This window comes from Parambassis ranga, chromosome 16 (genome assembly GCF_900634625.1).
Source record: "Parambassis ranga chromosome 16, fParRan2.1, whole genome shotgun sequence".
NCBI lineage: Eukaryota > Metazoa > Chordata > Actinopteri > Ambassidae > Parambassis > Parambassis ranga.
Genome location: NC_041036.1, coordinates 20,297,800 through 20,324,178, shown reverse-complemented (window position 1 = coordinate 20,324,178; position 26,379 = coordinate 20,297,800). Strand labels below are relative to the sequence as shown.

The window sequence follows — 26,379 nt, the reverse complement described above, 5'->3', positions numbered from 1 at the left end:
AGCAGCAATTTGTGTTTACATATTGTTTGATATTGATTTTTTTAGATATGTCACTGTTGTGTACTTTAGTGTTATTCTCTGTAAACGCAAAATAACAGGAAGTCATTTTGACTTTCATTTAAGAAGGAAGATTCTTCTAAGTAACGACGATTCATAAATATGGTGCTATAGTAAGTTAGCATTGTTAAGAGAGGTTTTCTTGTCACTCAAACTGAAATTTCAGCCTAATTCTCTCACAAATGTCATCTGACACAGTACAATTAATGCTCTGAGACACTGGGCTAATTTGGTGCTGTGACTGTTCCCATTCTGTCTACTACAATTCCTACAAATTGATAGAAGTGCATTACTAAAAAATAAAAGATGGAGTAGGAGTGCTGCTTAATGTCCTCATTATGTTTTAATGTGCATGAAATAAATTACAGTCTAAATATTTAATGATAATCTGGAATAACATCTGGATTTCATAAAGGATAAAGTTCTTCACCTTGTAAAGACCTCCACACTTATTTGTTGTTATGAGAGTAAAATGTATGTAAATTGTTTTGTGCTGCAGCCAGTGAAGGCATTTATCTTCCCAGCTGCCTCAGTCAAGCATTTTTCAGTGGACTCCAGTAATAACTGTCATTACAGTGGGCAGCTCCCAGTAGCCCACAGTGGTGAAAAATGCCACCGCACTTGTCTTTCTGTTCACAAAACTCTTCAAATGCGAGCACAAAATGGCTCAGTGGGAATCAGGCCTGTCTCTGATGTGCTGCGAGTTCCTCAACAGCTTGCTTCCTTTTGATGTACTTTGAGGACTAAAGCAGATTGCAGCTGACGTGAATCTGACAGACCGGCTCCAGACTTTTAACAAGACGGAGGATCACATCTCCACTTCTTCATCCGCCTCACACGGGCTGCCAGAGCTTCCCGAGCTGATCCCACATTCTAGCCTTAAAAGCACTTGATGGCCCCTTGTCCTCCGTGTGTTGCAGAGCTCTAAAAGCTGGATATTACCTGGCAGGGGCCTGCAGGCTGTCCCAGAGAGAGTACAGAAGTGACAGCAACTCATATGTCAGGGCCTTCAGGCTCAGAACGGCCTGCCTGAGGAGTTCAGCTGCTCGCTGACGTCTTTTACCTCGACAGGATGGTGATGATAGATGTTTTTCTCCATTGATTTGTCTTGCCCTTTTACAAAGTCTGCATCAGCAAAGCTCTGCTCATTTCTATTTTAAGGTTTGTTGGATGCCTGTCAATCCATCATACACCAACACCTAGTGGATGATGAAACATTTTAGGGTTCTTTCTCACTTTCTTCTTGCAAAGACAAAGTTAGGAAAGTTTTATCATCAATTTGAGCTGCAGCTACTCTAAAAACAGAAATACACTGTAGATAATGCAAGTTAGCCCAGAAAATGGTGCTGATCATCAGTTAAAGCTTGGTGGAAACTGGCTCATATCCAAAGCTCAGCAGCTAATCTACATCAGAATGACTGAGTCAAGGTGTTGGAGTCGTCTAGTCAAAGTCCAGACATTAACACAAAGGACTTGAAAAGATCTGTTTATAAGTGAATTCAAATAAATTTCACAGTGGAAAAAGTTATATGTTGTTGTTTGTCTGAGTTTGTATTAATAAGACCCACTATGATCAAAGGATTTCTATTATGTGTTTACACAAAGAAACACAGAACTACTAACTTTTAAACTCGTCTTCCCTACATGTGACATTTTGTAGTGCTAATAAATGTGTAGTTTAAGTTTAATCATTAGGCCCTATATTGTAAACTCAGTGTATCCCACAATGCATCATGCATCAGTATTGTTTTATAGTTGCTACATTAGCAATATGTACCATCTCACAGTTGTGTATTATATACACAATTGTGCAACAGCCATGAAATGATTAACGTCACTGTGACAGAGTCCAAATGCAGTTCTCATTTTTATGATTGGTTATGTAGTCCCCACCACCACAGACATGCTGTTCAATGTTTTGTTACAAACCTTGTCAACGTTTTTGAAGTTTTCTCTTCATCAGTTGAAAATTACATAGGATCGGTTTTCTTGCCCTCACAGCTGGATACAGTCGTCTGTCTGCACACTGCTGCTTTTCTTACAGGAGTCGCCTGCTGATTTTCAACAAAGTGCACACTTTTACACAGGCTAACCTTTCTGAGGAACCAGGCAGGAGGCCATGCTATCAAACACATGGACTGTGTAGCACACAGAGTCACCTCAGTGTATACTGCTGTGGCTTTTCTTTCATGCCCTCATAATGTGGGGTTTTCATTACATTTCTCACATACTGTAGACAGCGTTATTACAGTGGTAAAGTTCCCATGAAATGTCTCACAGAGTGCTACAGGTTTACCAAATACTGGCTTGTGTTTTTGTAACTATAGCCACAACCTCGATGGAGAAAAGCATGCTAGTTCTCAGTATGGCTGCAAATGTATGACATATAACATATACAGTATTTGACTTTATTGGGTCTTTTTGTTTCGTGTGTGTCTGCTCATTCAGACATGTTTTATTGCACTCGTAGTGGCAACCATTGATTTCTTTCACTATCTATTAATCAGACAGTTGGTTGTTCAGCGCACAAAAAGTGAAAATGAATTTTAATCATCGAGATGGTCAGTCAACAGTGGAAGCGTCTCATTATGAGTGTGCCAGAGCTGCAGGCATCTCTTCATGAAGAGTCCAAACACACACACACACACACACACACACCTGTGCATATTTTCTATTTAGATCATTTGTTTTATTTATTTTGTCAGTGGCTTGCTTTGCTTTGGTTAGGTTATGTATTGTTTCTGATCTCTCTCTTTCTCTCTCCCTGGTGTTTCCAACACTGCCATGGCGCTGTGCCCAGGAGTGTGTTAATGAGGCCCTGATGAGGGCCTGGTGTGGTCAATCAGCCTTACTGGGCCAAACCATGTGGTCTAGAGTAAGAGGGGGGAATTGGGAGGGATTTGTTTGTTGTTCCTCTGTTTGATTTGGGCTAAAATCAAGCTTATTAAAATTGAAATATATATAAATGTATTTATTTGTTATTTTATTTGTGTATAATTGCCCATGCTGACCGTATGGCACCAGTCTCTGTTATTCATCTTTGTTTTAATCACTATTATGTATTAACTGATGATATATACATCTACTATATTATAAACACAATATAAACTGTTAAAAGGGGAGTTTTTCCTCGCTACTGTTGCTCTTAAGGGGACTCTGTGAAGCGCCATGAGACAATTCTGAATGTAAAATGTGTTATATAAATAAAATTGTATTAAATTGAATTGAATGATTTTGTTGCACATATCTATTTATTTGATACATAAAAAACAACAACAACACAATGTAACCAATATAACCAAGTCAGTCACACCTCTGTGTAATCAGCCTGTCCAGTTAGGATCAACACTGATTGTGAATCAGTTTCAGCTGCTGTTGTGCAAATGGAACAGACAACAGGTGGAAATGAGAGGCAGTTATCAAGACAGCCCTATAAAGGAGAGGTTCTGCAGGTGCTGACCACAGACCATTTCTGCCCGATGTTTGATCACATTTTTTTTAATATTTTTTATACAGAGAAGAAACATGACAGGTTGTTGATGTTGTCAGCAAGCTGAAGCTATTGTGTTTATATCATAGATGTATATATCATCAGTTCATAAATAATAATAATTAAATCAAAGATGAACAACAGCTTTTGGGGCTTGACTGCAGGTCAGCATGTAGGTCTGGAGGCAGAGAGAGAGAGAGAGGCACAAAACTATGAGGAAGATAGTAAACACAGTTACTGACATGAATCACTAGTATGAACCAGACTAATGAGAATAGAGGAGAGGTCAGAGGGTCAGAGGGGATTTGAGGGGACAGGGAACTGCTCAGTGGATCATGTTTGTGTCCCCCGACAGCATAGGCCTATAGCAGCATATGCTAAAAGTTAAGAATTTATTGGCCCTATGATGCCTCTGATACCTGTGGCTGAAGCCATGGCAACAAGTGACTGTACCTAACTTCTCTACACACTAGTTTAGACTAGTTACACACCTTACTAAACACAAAGGATTTAAGCCTGTATTTTTGTGTTCTGAGTTTTTAAGGGCCCAGTTGAAAAAGAAGGGCTGTATCTGGAAAAAAAAACAAAATCAATCTGATTCAAATTCAAGGTTAAGGTTAAGATTAATTGATTTGAGGTTAAGACCATGGGTAGTTATTAATGGAGGGAGTCTGTGCCCTTGTGCATTTGTATGCATAAAACAGATCACTGCACAATGGCCTTTCTTTGTGATGAACAATTCCAGTGTCAGTGCCACCATATCACGTTGAGTGTACCCTCTCTCCTTATAAGGAGACCTTCATCATTTTAGTCGGACCCTCTTTTCTTTGCCTCTACCGCCCCCTGATATCCTTACACCGTTCATCATTAAAATAGGCAACAGACTATTGTAAAAGTCACTGACAATAAAAGAAAGCACTGCAAAATCAATTATGGAATATCAGTCGTCCCCTCCCTTGTGTCCTCCTGCCCAGCCACTCACATTCACAGGAGAACGGTTCCTTCCAACCTGTTCAGAGACCATTAAATTTACCGGAGACTGAATAGTGAAATGGGGCGTTTGGGGAAAAAGGAAATAAATTCAGCGTGAGGCGCTTGAGCGTGCACAGTGGAGAATGAAAATAATTCAATTATCAGTGGCTTTCTTTTAATATGAGTCATGTTGCATAAAGCATGACTGTGATATTGATCCATTATGGCTCATGATGTTCCCCGCTGCTGCCACCGCTCCCACTTGCTGTATAAAATTGAATTATAATCTTTGTTTGGCATGAACTAATGAGATTTCAGAGATGGAAAATGAAAGCTTTCATTCCAAAATGATTTGTTTCTATTTTGAGTTTTGCTCCAAAATGATGAAAATTTAGGCTGTTTATGACAGTTTGAAGTGTCAGTTCACTCCTCAGATGTGCTTATAATCTTCCTGTGTATGTGTTGTGTAACAGCAGGGTTTTTGCATGAAACAAACGTTTAGGTTTAGCCTTCACACTACAAGCCATGATCATCCAAGGCTGGCATGACTATTTGACTTTAAAAAACTGAGCAAACTGTGAAAAAAAAGGCTTCAGTAGAGATGTTCTCTTACATAATAATCCAAAAAAGCACAGACTGCACATTTCTCCTCTGTGGGGGATCAGCTCTTATTTAAAATTCTGATCCGCTACAGCTACCCTGCCTGCCTTTATAGAATAAATAAATATATAAATAAAAAACCTGTAGATGGGTGATGTCAGCAGAATTATTAAGTAACACAACAGGATGCATGCATTCAACTCAACCAAACAAATAGTTTAATCTATCCACGTCCCCCTGCTGCGTGAGAAATGATGCAGGTTTTTTTTTTTTATTATTTTTATCAAGGTGGCGTGCGCTCTATGATTGCATATATATCAACACTGGTGTCAGAGAGAAGATTGTTATTCCGTCTGGCGTTCTGGAGGGTCTCAGCTCAAAGAGCAGGCTGGGCCTGGAGCCTGGAGACGACTATGTGTGTGTGTGTGTGTGCAACCAGACAAAGTGTCTGGGTTCACAGAAAACCAATCGAGACACCTGCCGGCTACCACTGCCAGCTGCTGATAAAACAGGGGAGAAGAATGCGTTGGGCCCGCGGCACATTCGGCAGCCATGAAAAGGGCACGACAGGTTGAGGGAAAAGAATGATTTCCCTTAAGCATTTTGTGTGTGTGTGTGTTTGTCCTTAACCCTTAGACCTGAAGGGGTTAACATCTGCCATGTGAATGAACTTGATGAAATAACACAAAAAGGCTTCTGTTGCTTCTGATCATCTTTTTTATTATATAAATAAAAAAATAAATAAAAATGGCGGCTCCGGGCGACAACACAGATTGAAACAAAAAAAAAATAAGAAAAAGGCTCCATGTACAGACAGGAAATAGCTGCTTGAGCAACTGACCCACAGCTACAACATCAGGATTAAAGCACTTCAACATTTATCATGCACAAAGAGGAAATACATGCAGGGTGAAGGGTTGGTAGGCTGGTAGGGGGGTGGGGGAGACAAAAAAAAATGAAAAAAGGACCACCTCAGCACAACATCTGCGTTAGGTAGGAAAAGGCCACAGCAGCTCACAAGAACGTCACATATCATCAAAGTGAAGGGAGGGCGGGGTCACAGGTCACTCGCTGCTCCCTGCAGGAACAGAATCAGATGTTTTTTTCTTTTTTTCTTTTATTTCTCATTTTCATTGGGTTGTATGACATCTCTGTGAAGTGCAAAGACATTTTTTTTCTCCAGTGTCTCTGCAACCTACAATACTGTAAACAATCTACACTATAAGGCGCACAGTTGAAAAGTTGCCCAACGAAAGAGCCACAACATCAGTTTGTAAAGGGTTTGATGTGAAAATTCATCATCTTCATCATCAACTTCTCTGCAGGTCTGGCATACCAACTGTCAATATACCAACCGCAGGCAGTAAAATGCTGATTCGGATTTTTTTTTTTTTTTAAATGGGCACGACACAAAATAAAATAAAATAAAAACAACACACATTTGAAAGACCAAAAAAATCTGAATCCATCATTTTTCTAAAACATCACGTCTTGTTCAAATTAGGCACACGGTACAGCACAGTAAACTTTTTTTGTTTTGTTTTGCTTTTTCTTCAATACCTCTTTTGGCTGTAGACATTTAAAGGACGTGGACATCGAAGGCCCCTCCACATTTCAAAGGTTTGTATTTTTTTTTTTCATCTCTGTCCCACGACATTAAAGGGAGCTTTCCCACTGCAGTTTCCTTCTTTTATGATTATTAAACCTGCTTTTTTTTACCTTGATACCTTCATCTTGGCATAATCTTACAAAGACATAAGGCATATAAATTCCTTGGGGTGTCAATCGTACAAAAGTCTTTTTGGACCCTGTCATGTCTGTCCACAAATTAAAGACAAAATACACTGAAAACAAAAGCTCAGCTATTCACTCTATTCTCGCAAGTAGTTTTTTTGTCACTATTCTAAACACTGATTGTCTACATTATGTTAAAAAAAGAATACTCTAAGGATGTAAGTAAACATGATAAGATGTAAACACTGTTTTTATCCAACTGGATTGGATCTCAGAGGATTTTTGACCCTGTGTGATGAAGGAGGCGCGAGGTAGTCCACAAGAGAACTGATGGAAGGGGGAAGGGAGCTATGTGTGAACCGTAACTGGCTCCGGTGCATCACTATGTTAGCTTGATCACTAATCTTGATAGTCTGGTTGTTTAGTTATGCTTGAGAATTTTGTGATTTGGCAGGGAGAAGCTATTGAAGTTGTGTCGAATTCCTTGTCAGTCCGAACTTTCGCAGGATTTTCCGAAAGCGTTTGTTTTCCCGGTGAATCTGCAGTCATCTGTATGTAGGACCAAAGTGCTGTGTAAGCATCAAATTAGTCTATTTATCTATCTTTTTTCTTTTTTTTTTTAAACGTTTCATATTTGTGTGCTCAGACGATGCGGTAATCAAATGTGTCTTTCTCTGTGTGGTCTGTCCAGTTGGATGAGGGCATACTCCGGTAGGGGTCCAGCAGGATGCGGAAACACCGCACGATGAGCAGGGCCAGGAAGATGAAAAGCAGCAGCACGAAGACGAAGGCCGCCTTCTGCTCCAACGTCAGGTAGGAAGGCACATGATGGCCGCCTCCCGACGAGGACAGCGTGCTGCTGAAGAGGTCCTCAGCCATCCTGGGCACATCCATGCTTGATCGTCGCTCCAGCTCTTTGTCGGTTGCGTTAAGATTTTTAAGGGAATATGGGTTGAGAGTGGATGAGACCTGTGTGAAAACCCAGATAGATGCATTATAGATCATGTCGACTGCAGTTTGATATTTGAGGCAGCAGTGACGTAAAATGTTAGATTTCATAAATACACAGATAACACAAAATGTGTCTCAGGCCAGAACAAAGTGCCTCCTTCATTAGTTTATTTTTGGATCTCCAGGCAAAACGCCCGCGCCTCTCAGTCTCAGGGGACTCTATTGGGTTTGAATTGGCACTTTTTTTTGGAGACAATGCTGCTCTGAAGGTAGATGCGTATATGACCACGGCCTATTATTCTGCAGTTTAAACCTGCCTCCTGCAGCCAATCTGCAGCAGCAATTTAAATTCAGTGACAATACATTTCCCCTCCAACAAGGTTACATGAATGAAGCATGAATATAAATTGATTTAAAGCGGTCTGATGAAGAATGGATCAGAAACCAGACAACAATAGAGGGCTCACAGTGCTGTAAGGGACCCACAAAAGTGTGGCAAACTCCAGTGCAAAAACCAAGTGCAGTTCCATAAATGGCCACTTGAGGCTGGCTGTAATAGTAAGTCAATCCCCATTAAGCTTGTTAAACTTTGATGCTTACAGCCCGAACCTGTTATATTACACTACATAATGAATCACTACATGTATTAACTTATTGTGTATATATGTTACGATCATATGTTTAATAGAGCATCAATTTATAGTTGATATAGTTAAATATAGTTAAATAGTCCTGTTAATAATATGTATACTCTTTTTTTCTTATCTGATTTTAATCTTAATCTTAATCTAGTTTAATCTGGCCCTGAGCAGCAATTGCTAAAACCTGACCTACATGACCTATGCTATATATATATAAGTACCTGATGATCTTTTGAAGTAATGAACCATGGCTTGGATGTTGACACATACACTTGTGTACACAACAAAAAATATTAATGAATGATAATGGCTTCTAAAAGTTCGGGGAAAACCTTTTGTAATAGCATAGAAAGAACCACATGGACTGGATGACATACCGGACTACCTGAATGTGAAGAGTTAAATGAACCTGTATCTGTGCAATCATTCTCTTTAGGCGATGATGTTCATGTGCATCTAGTAAACATAAAAATCAACAATAAAAATATATTCTAAAATATTCTCTCATAATATTATTGTTTGAAGTTATTTAAGTTATTCTTGTCCACAACTTCGCCTTTCACTTCCTTCAACCTTAATTATCTTTATTTACTGTCTTTAGCTCAAACTGGTTTCTGATCATGTAACAGATCTCGCTAGCTAATCACCAAAACTGACAATAAGCTTTATTTTTCTCTCCACATACGGTATCTGAGTTACTAAAATTTCTCAAACCCCTTTTTACTGGTGTTTTGGTGCAATCCACTTCATTTAAATGGTAATGGTGGAAACAGCCATTGCAGAAAAAGGTTAAACAGAACGGAGGCTGATGTCAGGTACGTCAGTGAGTACTGATCCTTTCCCCCACCAGAAAGTCTTCATCAGTCCTGGCAAAATCATGATCACTAAGCTTCCCCTCTGAGGGAGGACGTATCTGTCTGAGGATGTCGTCAGTCGAGAAGGGCGTGTGCTGGATGAATTCAACAACATGGTCGACAAGATTGTTCATTTTTTAGATGCTCAGTGATACAATTTTGTGACAAAAGCGCTTAACTATAAACATTCTTCATCATTGGTCCAAGAGCTGAACGTGAGGTGAACACAAACGTATCAGTCACCCCTCAAAACCTCCAGGGCTTATCCTATAATCCAGTTACCACACCTGAGCTCAAACCTGACACAGACAGAAAACACCACACAAGCCAATCTGGTGACACAGATATTACACTTATAGTTTGTTTGAGTACAGTAGATATTGTTTAGAGGGGTAGCTAGATTAGGTTTGTCAGATCAGATACCTTAACCAATAAAAACAAACAACAAAAACTGGCTTTCAGCTGCGTGGATCATTATGACAAAATGATACAATCAATGAGGAGAAGTTGCTGTGTCTGAGAGCTGGAGGTAAATTAATCAATTCCAGCACAGCCAGCAGGGCCGCTGATCGTTTGATGTTGTTTTTCCTGCAGAGCAAACTCTCACTGTGAGTTATTTCTGCAAAGCAGTCTCAGAATTTGTCTCTTTCTCTACACCCCAGAACTGCTCATTTAGTCACACATCTACAAGGCATGTTTTTTTCTTTTTGTCCAGATCTCATTTTTGTAGCTTTGGATATCAGTTCTGATTATTCACAAGCTTAATTGCCACATACTGAGGGAATGATTACAGCAGGAATCAGACTGAGCAGACAGATTAGCTGGTGGCTCCAAAAGCTTGGGACGATTGAAAATGAAAAGATGTGCACTCATTTAAATAAATCTAATTTTTGATCCAACACGTCTCCACACAAAAAAAAAAAAACATTTGGGTGATAATCCCAACGCCACAGCCAATACGGCAACAAAAAGGGGATGTATATGAGTCCAGGGTCTGAGTCCCCCTGACACTGTAAGTTGTTTTGTTTTCTCTTGCGGTTGATTTTAGTTATTAAAAACTAGTGGATAAGGTTAAGGCCCCTAAACACACAAATGCTTAACCATTTCTTTTCTACAGTCGCCATTTCTGGCTACCGTCACCACAAGTCCACATCACCACGAACATATAAAGATGTAGTGGGAGAGATATGTGCACAGGTCCAGTATTTCAAGGACTGAAATACTGACCTGACACCTTTGTGTGGTGAGGATGGATTGACTAAAACACTGGAAAAGTCATGTTTACAGGAACATTGGACTAAACACACTTGGATGAAAGAAATATTTTTCCCCAACACATTTTTATCAATAATTATCACAATCAGTTGATTTTCATCTACAGATAAAATGACAGATGGTCAGGGGGTTTGGCCGTGTGGTGGTGGATGATGGTTTTCAAATGGAAGCCACTTTGGGTTCAGGAATGGAGGGGTGGATTTTCCAGGAGGCTCGGGTTCATGCTCCCTGTGGAACTGATCTGTTATTTAAATGCTCCATAAACAATTGCAAATGTCATGTCAGTTGTTTGGCCCACTCTTGTGTCAAACCATACACCTCCTGTGCCCTGGTTAAGAAAATAGATGGATGGATCTGTCTCTGCCATATATGGCTACCATGGTGACAGGTTTTCGACGGCTTTGAAAAAGCAGCCTTGACTATTTTTCCCCTTTCTTTTCTTGCTAATAATGCCTCAATTTATTGGTTTGTTGCTCCCACATTGAACCAATCAATCAAATTATTTAAAATATTATACAAAATAAACAGTCTACACAGTTTGGATTATGGCGGGAAAAGAAAAAAAACTTAGTACATGTTAACACCCATCTCTATTTTGACCTTTAACTCTGCTGGCTGGTTATATCTTTTGTGACATACCTCAGGCTCAGCTCAGCCATTTGAGTATATGCGTTTTGTTTTTGTTTTTTTGTTTGTTTTGGTGGTTTCATCTTTCCGTTACGCTCCTGTAAGCATGCAGAGCCGTCACACAGAGCCTGACGATCACTTGGGAGGGGCCCTGAATGTGTTATGAGATGACTTATGGTGACAAGACGAGCAGAGGAGCTGTCTCTTTCTGTCAGAAAGGCAAAAAAATATATATCTGTTGGTAATTCTCAGGAGAGAGAGAGACAGAGAGAGAGAGAGCAGCCTTCCGCCCTGCCTCGCTGATCAGCAGCCTGTAATCCATCACACTTAAAACTCAAAAATGATATTTCACAGCAGTGATTCATTGCCCCCGCTGTGAAAAATGATAAGGGACGGGACTGTTTTTCTTTGTCTGCTGGCTTTCAGTTAGCCTTTACTGTCAAATCATAATCTCATCGTCTTGTCCTCCAATGACACAGTGAGGTTACACAGTGTTAACACTTAAGGCCAGAAACCACTGCTATTTGTTATGTAATGCACTTCAAAGACTTCCAGCATTTACACCATCAGCAGCAGCAGCTCTGTTACTAAGTACTCAGAGTTTGAAGCTTTTCTTGACAGAGATATGCTTAACATTTAAGCCCTGTTTGACAACTCCAAAAAAATCTCCACTCATTTCCATTTCAGAAAAAATAATTACTTCTCCAACCCTGCTACATCCTCCTGATAACAGAGATATAACTGACTTGTGCTGTATTTTGGTTCAGCTGCGGAGCATCAGTGACAGTTGCCGTGGCGATAAGAGGAGATAAAACCGTGTCAGACACTGAGAGTAAAACTGACATGGAAGTGAGAGTGACAAGGAGACGGAGCCAAATTTAGATATAGAGGATGTTAGATTACCTGCTGGCTCTGAGATTATCACTAACAGAACATTTACATTAGAATAAAGAGGATGTAAAATTAAATATTTAAGGAGAATGACTGGACACTTCAATATGTGGCAAAAAAATAACTAGATGTTCATCATTCAGTTGCACAATAACAATCATTAAAAAAATAATAAAATGAATTAATAAAATTCAAAAATGAGAACTAACATTTGGAATATATTTGATTTGAATTGATTTTTTGTTTGATTTTTTAAAAATTATTCTTCTGTCATGGTCCAGTGTTAAAGCAGTCACGATGCATTTTTCTTTGTGCGTGTGCCAAATAAACCTTAGAATTCTTGTACATTTATACAACAACTCAAAGGTTAGTGATCATATTTACACTAATTGCAGCAACAAATGTTTTTTTTAAAGGGGGGGAGTAATTAATTTCAACCAAATATTTCAATAAGAAAAAAAATTCCATAAATGCAATCTGACAAAATCACTCATTTAGACACAGATGTGACTCTATTTCAGATGAAAGAGGAAAAAAAGCATGCAATTAAATGTATGCATGTGAAATAATGCAGATGAGTCCCCATACTGATGTATCATTCGTCCAAACGCCTGTAATGAGCTGTGATCAAAGGTAGACACACCCGCAGAATCAGCGCAGGAATGCTGAACATTTCAGCCGCCATTTAAATGAACCCGAGTGCCTAAAACTGCCCCTGCTGTTTCTGTGAACTATCAGCATCCCCTGCGCCGGTTCATCCACACAGTTGGACCCCGGTCTCCACACGTGGATGCATCAAAAATCGCATCTTTTCTCGCCTGCGGTGCACCTGCACGGCACCTGTCACACCTTTACATCCTCAGAGTCACACCAAAAGCACACAAAAGCAAAAAAAACATAACCTCCAAAAGTCAAGGTCGTAAAAGAGTGTAAACACTAACCTGTTGTTATCAAGGGGGGGAGCTCGGGAATCTCCGTCAGCGGATGCAGGTCTCCATTCCGGTAGATCAGCCGACGGTTCTTGTTTTGCACCGAAACAACAGACAAACAGCGAGTAGACGGGGGTCCCGGCAGACCGCGGGGCTCCTCACTTCATGACAGAAACAGCCTGACGGAGCTTATTTTGTTTCTGTCTTTGCTGACTGAGCCGGGCGGACCTCACCCTCTGCTGCTCTGCTGCGCGTTTTTTCCTCCTTCTTGAGTCCTGACGCGCCGCTCATCTCCGCAGACACACGCACACACACACACTGAGGCAGTGGTACCCGTCGCTACTGGCAACCTGTTGCCATAGCAATCCTCCAGGTAGGCTGTATAGTTATATATTTATATTACAAGCGGGTGAGGGAAAGGTGTGGCCCTCGTGTGGATTTATTATCACAAAAACTACTTTAGAGACAATTTAATTAAAAAAATAAATATATGATATAATAATATATAAAAAGCCATTTTGCCTGTCCTGATATTTTAGTCTTAGTTGAATATGATGCTAAAATGAACACAGCAGCATAAATGATTGGCTTTATGTTCTGGTGGACTTATTGCTGGTTTGGGTGATTGGGTATCAGAGATCAGAAACATGCTGTTGCTGTGCAGACACACATCTCCTCAGAGAACTTAGAGGATGAAGAGGTCAGAGAGTGACTGTGCACAGAGCAGTTTTGGGGGGGGATCTATATTACATAATGTCTTTACATCTGTCTGCCTCCAACCACTGGGCTCTGGCTCCACCTGGTGGAGCTGCGAGAGGACTGCAAATAAGGAGCGCAGATACACTGAAATCTAAAAAGATAAAGATTGCACAGAGGTTTATACATCATTGTGATAAATAACTGTAAAAGAAGAGAAAAGCAGGATTAAACATTTTTCAAATACAGTTTTAAATTAATATTGTCTATACAATATATAGCAGTAGTAGTAGTATTTGGAAATAGCATATATTTTTATTTTAAAGCTTAAAAATTCAAACATTATTCCTGTTTGTGCCAAGTTGTGAGGTCGCCAGAAATGTCCTTACCTTTGGACAAAACCTTTACCTATTTCCAGCAGACATAAGCTGCCAGTGAAGTCATATTTGTATGAAATGAATATTGAACTCGACATCTTGGTATTTCCCAAAATGTCAACTGTAAAAGTCATAATCATTGTGAGAACTCTGAGAAGTGAATATATTTATTTCCATATTTTTATTATGAATATGATCTGTGTGATCTGTAGATGGAAGTCATAAAAATATACCCTCAAAAATGATATTGAATGATAATGATTTGCTGGCATGCCAAGCTGTGAAACTGTTAAAAAAAAATATTATTATTATTATTATTATTATTATTATAAAATATACACATGTACAACACAGCTGTACATGAAAACCAGGCTGGAGTGTTGCCAATTGGATGGTTAGGGCAGTGAGGCTATAGCTGATTGGTTCTTGCTGCTGCTGTGTCAGTCTCTCTGCCCTTACCTCATGCTTCAGAAGACACAGAACAGTGTGAGGCTGCATGTGTACAGCCTCTGTAAAGATGTGTTATGCATGAAGATGTGTCTGTGTCCCTGTACCTACAGTGTGTTGTGTATGTAATCATTTCCTACATGCTGATGCTGTCAATAAATAAATATCATATAATATTTTGGCTTGTCTTTGTTGCCTGGTAATCCTCTTAAATAAAAAAATGGAAGCAGCTTGTATCCTCTCTGTTTTCCCACAATATGAATCCTTGGCAAACTACAAACAACAAGGTAAATCTGCAATGATGCACAGGAGGAACTGGCTTACTCAACAAAACATTGTTTTGGTGTTCACTCATATGGTTATATACATACATATTCAAAAGTCACCCCCCCCCCTTATAATTCTGCTTTTTTGCTACACACTTGTCTCTAGAACACTCTCAAGTCATCATCCCTCCAACACCGTGCTTGTGTGTATGAGGTGTTTCTGCTGAAATGTTGTGTTTTTAGCAGACATAGTGCTGACCTCTTTCTGTCCATAGGACATTGTTCCACAAGTATTGTTCTTTCTTCCTGTAGGCTTATGCAAGACAGATTGACAGCTGTCTTGAATGTTTTCCTCTCATCAATGATCTTTCTCACTGTAAAACGTTGAACTCCAAATAATTTGAAATAGTTTTAGAGGTATTTTCAGATTGATTTGCATCAACAATTGCTTCTCACCATTGTTTATGTCTTTACCTCTTGTCATTGTGTTAAAGGTAGGGTAATAGATTTCATTCTGATGCACTTTTTGTTATATTAGTGTAACTTCTCTTTACAATCCGATAGCAACCGATTAGTTCAGCAGTTTCCTTTAAAACGAAGAATATGAATCATCTGTGGAAGCTATAAAACACTAAAAACATCAGCCAATCCTACGAGGCGCCCCTGCGTGTATAGTTGACTGGTTGTCACTCTCTTCCTGCTCTGCACGCACCAGAGAGGTAAGATAAGATAAGATAAGATAAAACTTTATTAATCCCGAAGGAAATTCTTGAAGTATGAGGTACGTGCATGATGGCCGAAGTCACAGACTGGTTGGGAGGCGTGGCTTCGGTGTGAGCTCCGAGAGAAAGACACACAGCTGAATGTTCCAGAGCAGCAAACTGCCAGAACATCTGCTTTTATAGAGGTCTGTCAACACCTGCTGATGATCAATTCATCAAGGACTGGTCATCAGCAGCACCTGCTGCAGCTCACATAATTAAATCCAATAGAAGCATTAAGAGTGGACACAGTGTTTGACACATGTTTCTGGCTTAATTTTTGATAAATACCATAAATAATGGCACAGTGAAAAAAATGATATGTTTTTGTTCATCTGCTCCTCTGACCAGCTTCATCAGTTGTTGAAGATGTCAACTGTTTAGAGGGGAAACAGGCTTTTATGTGTTGCAAGACCTCAGTGGGATGTGTGAAGACTCACATGACTGTAGCTCCAAATGTCTCATTAGTTACCTGTGCTCTTTGATCTGCCTGTCTGTTGACGCTCAGGTGTGTCTAATGACTGGATAATGACTGATAATGAGACTGCAGGGGGGCTGAGGTGCTGGGACAGGTTCACGACCCTGTGTTCTGACTGGATGCATGTGAGTTGGAGTGAAACTTCCTGGAAAGGGAATTGTGTGGTTGTCTCTGGAGCTGTCTTTAGGTCAGCATTTGTGTGCTAATGTGTGGCAGCAGGTGCCAATAAATCCAATAGTGCATACATGATGGCAAGCAGGCAGTAACTGCTGATTTGTGTAAAGTCCATTGCTGGCTGTTCACCAGACATACATATATAGCTTTAATTAAATGTGGCTACAGCAATCTATTTATTATTTTTCATCTTTAAATGTCACACATTTAGTTCCAGCTTTTATAAGCAGGGATGATTTGCTGCATATTTTTTGCCACATAATTAAAACCTTGGGCTACAGTCCAGTACAGTGGGTTTAAAGGATTATTTTTAAATTAGATGTAGTCCTAATTAATACTTTTCTTTGCTGCTATAGCTAATATACCACCACAATGTCAACAAAAATGCATCCTAGAAATCCGTCGGAACATCAGGTGTAAGAGAATAAAATCACACCCCACCATACTGGCAGCAAACACAACTTCAGGGTGAAAGTGCAAGGTCAATACTGCCAGCAGCATACAGATAATGATGCTGTGACCTTAATATACACACAAACACACACAATGTCAATGTAGCAGCCCTGGAAGAAAAAATATATATATGATAAAACCCGATCTCGCTGCCAAAACTCACAGCCGAAACGTGCTATGTGATGCCAGCGACTTGGCAGCCGCCGGCTCAAACCTGCTCATCATCACTCAATACCTCTCAGCATCTCAGTTATCCTTTTATTTTGTAAATCCTACCTGGCATGTGTCAAAATGGCTGTGAGTCAAGAGGAGAAATCCTTTAAGAGCACATCGAGCCTTGCTGGCATGCCTGATGTTGACCTCAAAACACAACTGCCTCCAAACAAGTCAAACATATTTATATATCATTTCCTTCTGTGGTATTCAGAAGTTTGAATTTATTTTAGAATGTTTTGTGTGGTCAGAGAGAACACTTTCTTTCACGCATCACCTGCACTTCATCTTAGCAAAGGTAAACGTATAATTAATTCCCGTGTGGCCAAACATGCCCAACACTAAAACCACTTTCACATTCAGTTCCCAAATCTAGTCACTAATTGTTTTCAAACAGACTCACAGTTGACCATGACCAGGCTGCTGAATGAAGCAAAACAAGTCCGCAGCAAGCTGAGGCAAGAAATAAATGAATAATAACAAGAAGCCAACTCAGGTGGAGAGTAACAACGATCTGCAGACAAACCAAAGGAGAAGAAAGTTACTTCATTTATTCATTTATATACCTAAAGAACTGTAGGATTAGAAACCAATGCTGAGATAGCAAAACAGGCTCAGAGTCTGAGGATAAATCAAATAATACATCAAAATCACCTGATCCCAGTGGGCGTTAGTATTAGGCAAATACAGCCTCACACATTCACTGCATCATTATTGATCAAACATTAACCAAAAAAAGGTTCCATACTGCGTCCCCTCTTACTACTTCCATGGGATTTAATTGTGTGAGCTGCAGCAGGTGCTGCTGATCATCAGTTCTTGATGAATTGATCATTGAACATGACTGTAAACTAAAACTTCAGATTTTTCTGTTCAGAAATAGTTTCAGGTGTATGCTCAGAGCCATTTGGGAGAAATAGACTCAAATAGCAGCATTGCAGGGACACCTGAAAGAACGGCACTATTGGAACCTATATTACTGGGAAATTCAATAGATTGAAGGAGAACGAGGTTAACAGGAGACACAGGCAGACCAGCTGGTGGAGATGAACATCTAAAAAGAGAAGGCGCTGCAGAGGGCCTAGCTGACTGAAGAAAAAGAGAATAACTGACCAGGGAGCAGATTGGCTGGGTAATGAGGAAGCAGCACAAACCACCAGCTGGGAATAAGAAGAGGAGCTGACCCACTGGATGACTCTGAGGGGTGGCTGGCCAGCAGAGCATCTGAAGTCCCACGCAGATGAAAAAGTGCATCGGGAACCAGAAGGAACAGGCGGGAGGTCTGAGTTGTTGTGGAGCCTGTAAGATGACAAGCTGAGAGTCAACAAATGATGCCTGATGAAGGGTGTATTTTCTCCTAGTCATTGTGTTTATCACAGTAAACCGCCCCAGTGTATCAGGAAATATGACGTTACTGCCAAGAAGTCAGTGTGTGTTTGAGGCATATAAAGAAAAAGCTACTTAAAAGATCCAAAATAACAAACTACAATCTGACATACCTGACACCACTTTGGTTAAATGCCATATTGATGACTCATATATTCAGTATTTAGCATCTTTCATGTATTTTTTTTGTAAGCATTTATTTAAAAAAGCCATGATAATGAGCCTTTTGTTCCTTAAAACCAAGGGAGGGATGAGCTACACAAACACAATCGTATTATTTGTGTTTCTACTTAATACGTTTAAATGCTCAAAGTGGCAATGAAACATACATTTATCACTTGTAATGTGTTTTCTCATGTACTTTAAACAAAGAGTATCTAAACTAAGAGGCTCAAAGTACAACAAAGGAGTAAGAGGACAACTGAAAACTAACCAGGAAAAACCTGAAGACGATAACCTTAGAGAACACAGGGAGCAGACACAGGGAGACATCACCAGGACAACAAAGAGGAACTCACAGTACAGACTGACACAGACGAGGGGGAGCGCAAGACCTAAACAAGACAGGTGAACACAATCAGAGGGAAACACAGGAGGAAGCAAAACACACAGGATTAAGCCAAGAGGACAGGACTTTCAAAATAAAACAGGAAGCATAAGGACAACAAATGATCCCGTACACTCTGAAGGCTTTTGTAGCCTTCATGCCTCGCATGGCATTAATATCCGGGACTCTACAACCTGATTCCACACACAGTGTTCATGGACCACTGCTTCTTTGGTGTGGTGGGGTTTTGTGGATCACTGTGGATACAAAGTGTCTTTAATTTAAACACATAATCATCTGTTTTCCTTTGTTTCACCTACTGATGGCAGCCATGTTGCTGAGTGTTAGTCAGTCAGAGTGAGGCAGGAGTGGAAGTGTCATCCGCACAAACTCTTTATACGTTGAATTCCATTATGGTAAATGGTCCATATTCATATAGAGCTTTTTCACCTGTTTAGACTTCTTCAGATTTACACATTCATGCTCGACTGGTAGAACATTTGTTAGCAACTTCAGGTGCCTTGTCCAAGGATATACATACAGACATGCAACCAGGGCCGGGGCTTGAACCTCCAACCTTGCAGTCAATGGATGCACTTCAGCAGACATTCAGCACCAGCTTTCAAATTTTACAAGTACATAGAAGTCCTCACCTGGAAACCAACTAACAGTATTTTGGCATTCATATGTGAGGGAGTTATGGCAGGAAATTCCTCTTCAGGGCTGTTTTTTGGAGAAGAAATATCTACTCTCACAAAAGGACATTAAAAAGAAAGCAAGAAGATTGCATCAAGTTAGTGCACATTTCAGCTTGTATCAGAAGAAAACTATTGTGGTTCAACAGCTGACCCTCCAAGGGTAAAGGAACACAGCAACTGATGTATGCAGTCTGTTTTCATTTCACTTCTCAGCTGAGAACAAAGGTATGCCTTTGACAGTCCGCCCACTTTTGTCTTCCCACCCACATCAAACTCCTGTCCTCTTCTGCCTGGCATTTTTCACAACAAAAAATCAAAGTGAGCCAGAATTTAACCTTAGAAAGGGCAGAAAGTAAAAAAAATGCATAAAAAATATTAGTAAAGAAGTCTGAGCATCAGACAGGGTTTATCAAATAAGTGACGCAAAGCAGAACCAATTTAATGTGTATGAGCGACTTAACTTGTACTGTTAGTTAAAGTTTAGCTACTTTAACTTTAAATATAATGGAATCAGTATCTGTATCACTTAAATTTGTGCTTTGTGGACTCACCGCTATCCGTAAGTGTGTAACACGTGATCCTAATGCTATATACATGAGGCTTTATTTGCGTTTGGATCCAGGCATTTAAAAAATGACTGGTTGAGGATAGGGCTTAGGTAAATATACATATACGTATTCTGTTTTCTATTATTGACCTCATGTTCTGTTTTCCTGGTGCTGTACTAAGGCAAAACTTTCTTCAAGAAAATTGTCATCTAAAAGAGTTCTTTTATTTGATGTTTTTTCCAAAAAAGGAAAAAGTCATTAGATCATATCCCTTAGATCATGCAGCATAATTATGTAGCCCCTAATTTGTATTTGAAAAGGAATGGCCAACATTTGTAGACAGATCATGAAGTGCACTGCACTCTGTGGAACACTGGGGAGTCTCATATGTGGACTGATGAGACCGTTTCTTGTGGCCTGTGGTCTTGCCGCATCCTTGCGACAGGAGCCTTTCATGTTGCCTGCTCGCCTTACAGAGTTCCCAAATTAAAATTCTAACGAGGCTGTTAAGTGTATGAAAACATGTCAACCGTACACTTTACAAACTTCCTTAATGTACAAGTTCCCTCAGAGGCAGCTGAAAGCGAACCCGCGTCGGGCATCAGCGGTACTAAAAGCACAGCTCAGGCCGTTATTGATTTCCTCGCTCCTTTTTAGGCTTCTCCTCTGATGGACTACTTTGCTTGACACCTCTTCTCCCTGAGCTGCTCATCTTCATTGCTACTGTATGAACTCAGTGGCACATCTCCCCCTCCAGCATTAATTAATAGCTTTGTGCTCCCTTCAGCTCATCTATTCCCTCTGACTAATTGCTAGCAGAAGCATCTCTGCTAATCCAATTTGGAGCCCTGAATAATCTCCAGGAGCGTCTCAGGCATTATTGAGTATTTGTGGGAACCTGCAGGCCTAATGGCTACTGTGAGTGTGTGTGTGTTTCATTTATCCGAGCCTCTTTTCTTTTAGACTGTCCTCACTTAAAGCTGCAGTACACCATGCAAACTGAATTAACCAGCACTGAATGTGAAGTCTTTTTTCCCCTTGTGTGTTAGTGACAGCATGGCCTTTTGATGAAGCATTCTGTCTGCTCAGTTTGCAGTGATACACCATGCAAGTAGAGTGTAAGTAAGTGATGATGTAGGAGATAAGACCCTCAGACTTGTACCTCTTTGCCAAGAAGGTAGAGGGGGCACTGTGGTGGCCATTTGGACAGTGTCATCGCAGCTGGAGATCACTGTAAGTATGCCACATGACCACTACAGAGAACTATGAGAACTATGTTATAGATGGAAGACAGAGGTACATGGAAGCAATCCCCCTATGATTCATTTGTGCAACCGAACTTTCTGATGTTGAGCTGTGTGGGCGCTGCTAAAGTTAGCAACACTTGCACTCCACCACTTTGTCCATATTGCATTGATTTTCCCAGCCCACTCTCATTCCATGAAGTGAAATATCCACATCATTTTGAATTAATCAGTTCATGCAAAATGACATGTTCTTTTTGTTTTTGACAGCATGTACACATTATAAATTTTAATGTATTTCAGCTGGAACAGTTTTTTATTTCTGCAGCATGTTTTTTCTCCATTTACATAATTTATTTTGTTTCCTGCAGGCTAGCCAGCATGACAAGCTAAAACTTTACCAGTCTTACCACAACCATCAGGAGAAAATGAGATGGAAGTGACGATCGTAACAAACATGGAGGAGACTATGGAGACCTTAGACCATCAACTTATCAATTACACATAATTTTAAAGTCAAACTGAGCTAAACAAGAGGTGTGACAACAAGCTTAATGCTTCTACATGTTTAATAAAGGGTCCTCTACTTATAAGCCTGATTTAAATAGGTCATGTTGGTACTGAACCCGGAGATGTTGAAGAACTTAGATCAAGTAAAATAATAAAAAAAATGTTTTCTAGTCTGGTGTGACTAGGAGAGCGTGTTTCTGTGTTGATCTGTTCATGAAGCACTTCCTGTGCTACCCCTCTGTGGCCACTGGATGTCAGTGTGCAGCTACAGATCTGCTGAAGCAGAACCAGACTCCAATCTGCATCTGTCAACTGAGACGTCTAGTGTGTTTGAGCAATTAATCGCGGTGGTTGAACACTGTTTGGATAGGAGTCTGTTGGCGGTCAGTACGAACCTGATGGCCCATCCTGATGAGTTCTGGCACATTAGACAAGTTTTTAATTTACTAAAGTGACTGTCTGGAAGAATTGTGGGCACATCACAGACAGGATACCACTGAAAAGATCAACTGGAGGCACTATCTTAGGTTGTGCAGTATTGTGAGGAGACTTATTAACATAATGCATCCATTGAATCCCACCTTCAATCTATAGATTCTTGGCTAACACTGTGTCAGGGTGTAGACAAAACCAAAAAGTCTCAAATTTAATTGACAAGTAATAAGTAAATAACATGTACACACACATAGTTGTTGTGTTTTTGTAATATTACATAATTTCTGACTGTAGAAATCACTGTGCAGTGTCTTCATAGAAGCCTCAGCTCATAAAACGGCTCAGCGCTTTTGTCTTCATTTGTTGTTTACTGTGCAAAAGGAAAGGATCAGGCGCCTTTTTCAAAGCCCACAATCGGCCACTTGGAGGCTAATTAGCTGGATTAACTAACCTTCTGATTGCCACAACAAGGTTCTGTTGTGTCGCATCATTTGAATTAATGAGGCAAGTTGATTAGAAACCTGAACTGCTGGAATTGCAGTTGATTTACTCAGAATGATGAATAAGCCTCATTTCCCTTCAGCGTTTCCTGTCTGCAGGACGGCTCACCTTGGTCTGGGTGCTGTGTCAGAATCAGAGAATGTCTTTGTTAGAGAGTCAGAGTGAGTCAGGATGGCATTTTGCAGTCCTGTCCATCAGGCTTTTTTCCCTTTTCTTAAAACCGCTGTGACATTAAAATCAACATAATTGATTTCATGTCTGTCTTTTCAGGCATCAAAATTTGAAAGCCGGGTGCCATTGAAAGATTCTTCTGGCGAGACACTTGAGTACACTACAATGAATTCCTGTTATTAATGAGTGGGAAAATGGTCACAAGAATAAGTGCACTTTTAAATTTCTTAAACATGAGATAATTAAAAAGTATCAGATCATTACAACATTTGAAAGTGGTATAAACATGTCTGACTAACAGATGTCCTTTGGAGATCCATTCATTCTTTACCTCAACCCAACCTTCATTAAAACCTTAATTTAACTTTCACGATGTCCTACCTTGACCACAGGAATTTCTGTCCTCCTCCGTGATTCTTTTTAACCAACTTTAGGTCTTTGGTGAATTTTAAGTACCCAAAATTAACAAATTAATTAAATTCAACTACAAGAATGTCTCTTCTACCTTTGCATTGGTAGAATTGGTTGAAAAATAAACAAAGGATTGCAGATTTGGACTGAATGAGCTTGAGAAGGTTTTGTGATATCCAACATTTAATATTGGAAATATATACATTATATCAGACAGCGACATAAAAGTGTGTGTCATCTGCATAACAGCGAAAAGTTGATGTCATGTTTGCTGGGGATTGGACCCAAACTTCAGGATTTAAAACAATAAGGGACTAAGGATAGATCCATGAGGAATAGTGGATTAGAAGTTATGTTAGACCCAAATGCAGACATAGAGGATTACTGAGGTGAACTGAATGTGAGTTTTAATACAAAAAAACTCCCAAAACACAAAGTACAAATCAAAAGAGTATAAGGGATTAACAAACTAAACAAAGGCAAAGAGTAAAAAAACAAACCAAACACAAGGGAGATCCAAAAGGGAGGACGGAAACACACAGGAAACTTGGACGGAAACGGACGGACTGACAAAGACAAAAGACACAAAAACACAGGATTTAAATACAAGAGGACAACAAGACACAGATGAGACACATTAGGACGGGGCAAGCAATCTCAAAGGCATGCAACACAAGGATGTAAGACACACAGGAATACAAGGGGAACAAGGATTTTCAAAATAAAACAGGAAGCACCAGATGACTACAAACACACAGATCAAACAATCACACATTAGGTCAGGGCAGGAAAAACTAAACAGAAAACAAATCAAGCAAACACAGAATCATACCAGTTTATGTCAAATGGGTTGTTAAGGTGGGTCTTATGACTATGGTTGCATCATTACGTTAGTCCTATGACCATACGTGACCAAACACCTGGACGTGTTAATTCATGCATAGATCACTATTACTTTCAAATGTGCAGTTCATTTGTGAGGATGTGTTGTTAACACCATACAATATAAATGTGCTGGTAATGGTCTTGGTATTTAAATATTGCTCGGCAGAGCTTTTAAGTAACAAGACAGCCACTGTAAGGTTTCAAAGATGTCTGGCATTGACGAAAAAAAATGATTCATTTAATTATTTGAAGTTTTTCTTTATTTCTGCAACCATGAAATCAGCCTATTTTATCTACTGCCATACAGTAACACAGCATAAAGAGAACAACAGTGTTTGAACGCACACAAAGACGAATGTTCACAACCAATCCGTCAGCAGCACCTCTTCTCCATGTGATAACAACATGACTCACATGAAGCATGTCTGTTGATTCATCGAACAAGAAAACAAATGTGTGGCAAAGCGAGAAATCAATGAGGTGAGTCTTTGAGATCAATCCTGTGGTTGCACTCATGGTTTCCATTTTCTCCCCACACCCACACACACTCCACACGACCCCAAACTCATTTAAGGTGACAAAGACTAAACATGCTCCCGCCTTCACAGAGAAATCTACATTCCTCAAAACTGTCATCTCTTCAATCTCACGCTGACAGTAATGATCCTGCCATGCCGCCATTTTGAGACATGCAATTTAAAGAAAAAATGAGTTTGACAAAGAAGAAGAAATGCCACACAGCGAAGAGATGGGAGAGGAAAAGAAAGTGAGTGAGTGGGGGGTAAGCTGTGAGTCATTAGTTCGACGGGAGCACCGCTGTTCCAGGACTAATTGAGTATCAGCGTGAGCCATGGGCGGGTCGGACTCAAAGCTGCTGTCGTCAGCATGAGCAGGTGGGCGGCTTTGTGAGGTGAAGTTAGCAAAAACTGAGCCATACGGTAATCCCTGAGGTTTGACGGGATGCAGCTTTGAAGGCTTCAGTGGACAAGCTGGTGATGGGTACAAAAAAACAAGGAGGCCCTGACTGTAAAGAGTTCAACATCTGCACCTGTCTTCCAAATTTAATGAGGTACAATCATCTGAGAAGTTTAGTTTGCATGAGATCAGCAGCTTTCACAATTGTAGCTCTCTCTCTCTCTCTCTCTCTTTCTCTGGAGTGTGTAAGTGCCTTTTAAAATAATTGTTAAGAAAGTGAAATTAAAGCAATAAAAATCTGTAGTGTATCCTAAATAAATCCAGAATTTGACAGCAGCACAATCTCACAAGCCTTTCACCTTCCAGGATGCTTTAAAGAAGCAGGCATTTAACAGTATGATAAGGCAACTAATGACAACCATTGAATGGGATGATAGCACACATGATAACAGCTATGGGATGATGATGCTGGTGATGGCAGCCATTGGATGGGATAATGATCGATATCGGTAGATATAATAGCACATGTGAGGCCTTTAAATAGGACGATAACACAAGTGCTATTGGCCATTGCATTGATACCACAGGTATTAGCCGTTGGATGGGATGATCATGCAGGTGATAACGACTATTGAATGAAATAACAATGCTTGTGATAACAGCCATTGGATGGGATGATAATGTTGATGATAACAGTCATTGGATAAGATGATCACCAATGCTAATGTCCAGTACATGAGCTGTAATAGACTGATAATAATGCATAATAGACATTTAAACATCAGTAACAATTGTGTTCATTCCATTTTATAGGAATGCAAACACAGGTGATAACCACCAGATGGGTAACCAATCAGGCAGTAATAGACATTTAATTAGATGGTAATACTTATAGTGTTTAAGTGGTGTGATAATAAACAGGCAATTAGTGGGATAACAACACAAGTGATAACAGCCAATGGATGGAGGTGAAAACAATCCCAGGTTAGTGATTCTTTGCTGTGAGCCAGTCATAGCAGGGTATCACGCTGCTCTGAGGTCTTCATCCACCTGATTAGATAATCTTTCTGATCCGGGATGAGACATATTGCGCATTTTCACAGATCATCAGTACAGACGCACAACGTGTTTGTATTTGTAAGGTGGTGACAGATGAAAAGAGGCAGCTCCCTCCTGTTTGTGATCACTGTGATCTCTGACATTTCACCAAAGGTGGAGTTTGTCTTTTCACTTTTCGCTGTC

At 40.0% G+C, this 26,379-nt stretch overlaps 1 protein-coding gene across 1 annotated transcript; it reads right to left on the bottom strand.

The window, feature by feature from the left end:
* Positions 1–7,495: 7,495 nt before the first annotated feature.
* On the bottom strand, positions 7,496–13,190 carry LOC114448941 (cortexin-3). The gene is made up of 2 exons (XM_028426198.1): positions 13,034–13,190; positions 7,496–7,822 (listed from the first exon to the last, which is right to left on the bottom strand). The coding sequence occupies exon 2, from the start codon at positions 7,745–7,747 to the stop codon at positions 7,496–7,498; it is 252 nt and encodes an 83-aa protein (XP_028281999.1). The 5' UTR covers positions 7,748–7,822; positions 13,034–13,190.
* Positions 13,191–26,379: the final 13,189 nt, after the last annotated feature.

Coding starts and splice junctions, on each gene's coding strand:
- LOC114448941 (XM_028426198.1), bottom strand. CDS start 7,747: ATGGATGTGCCCAGGATGGCTGAGGACCTCTTCAGCAGCACGCTGTCC.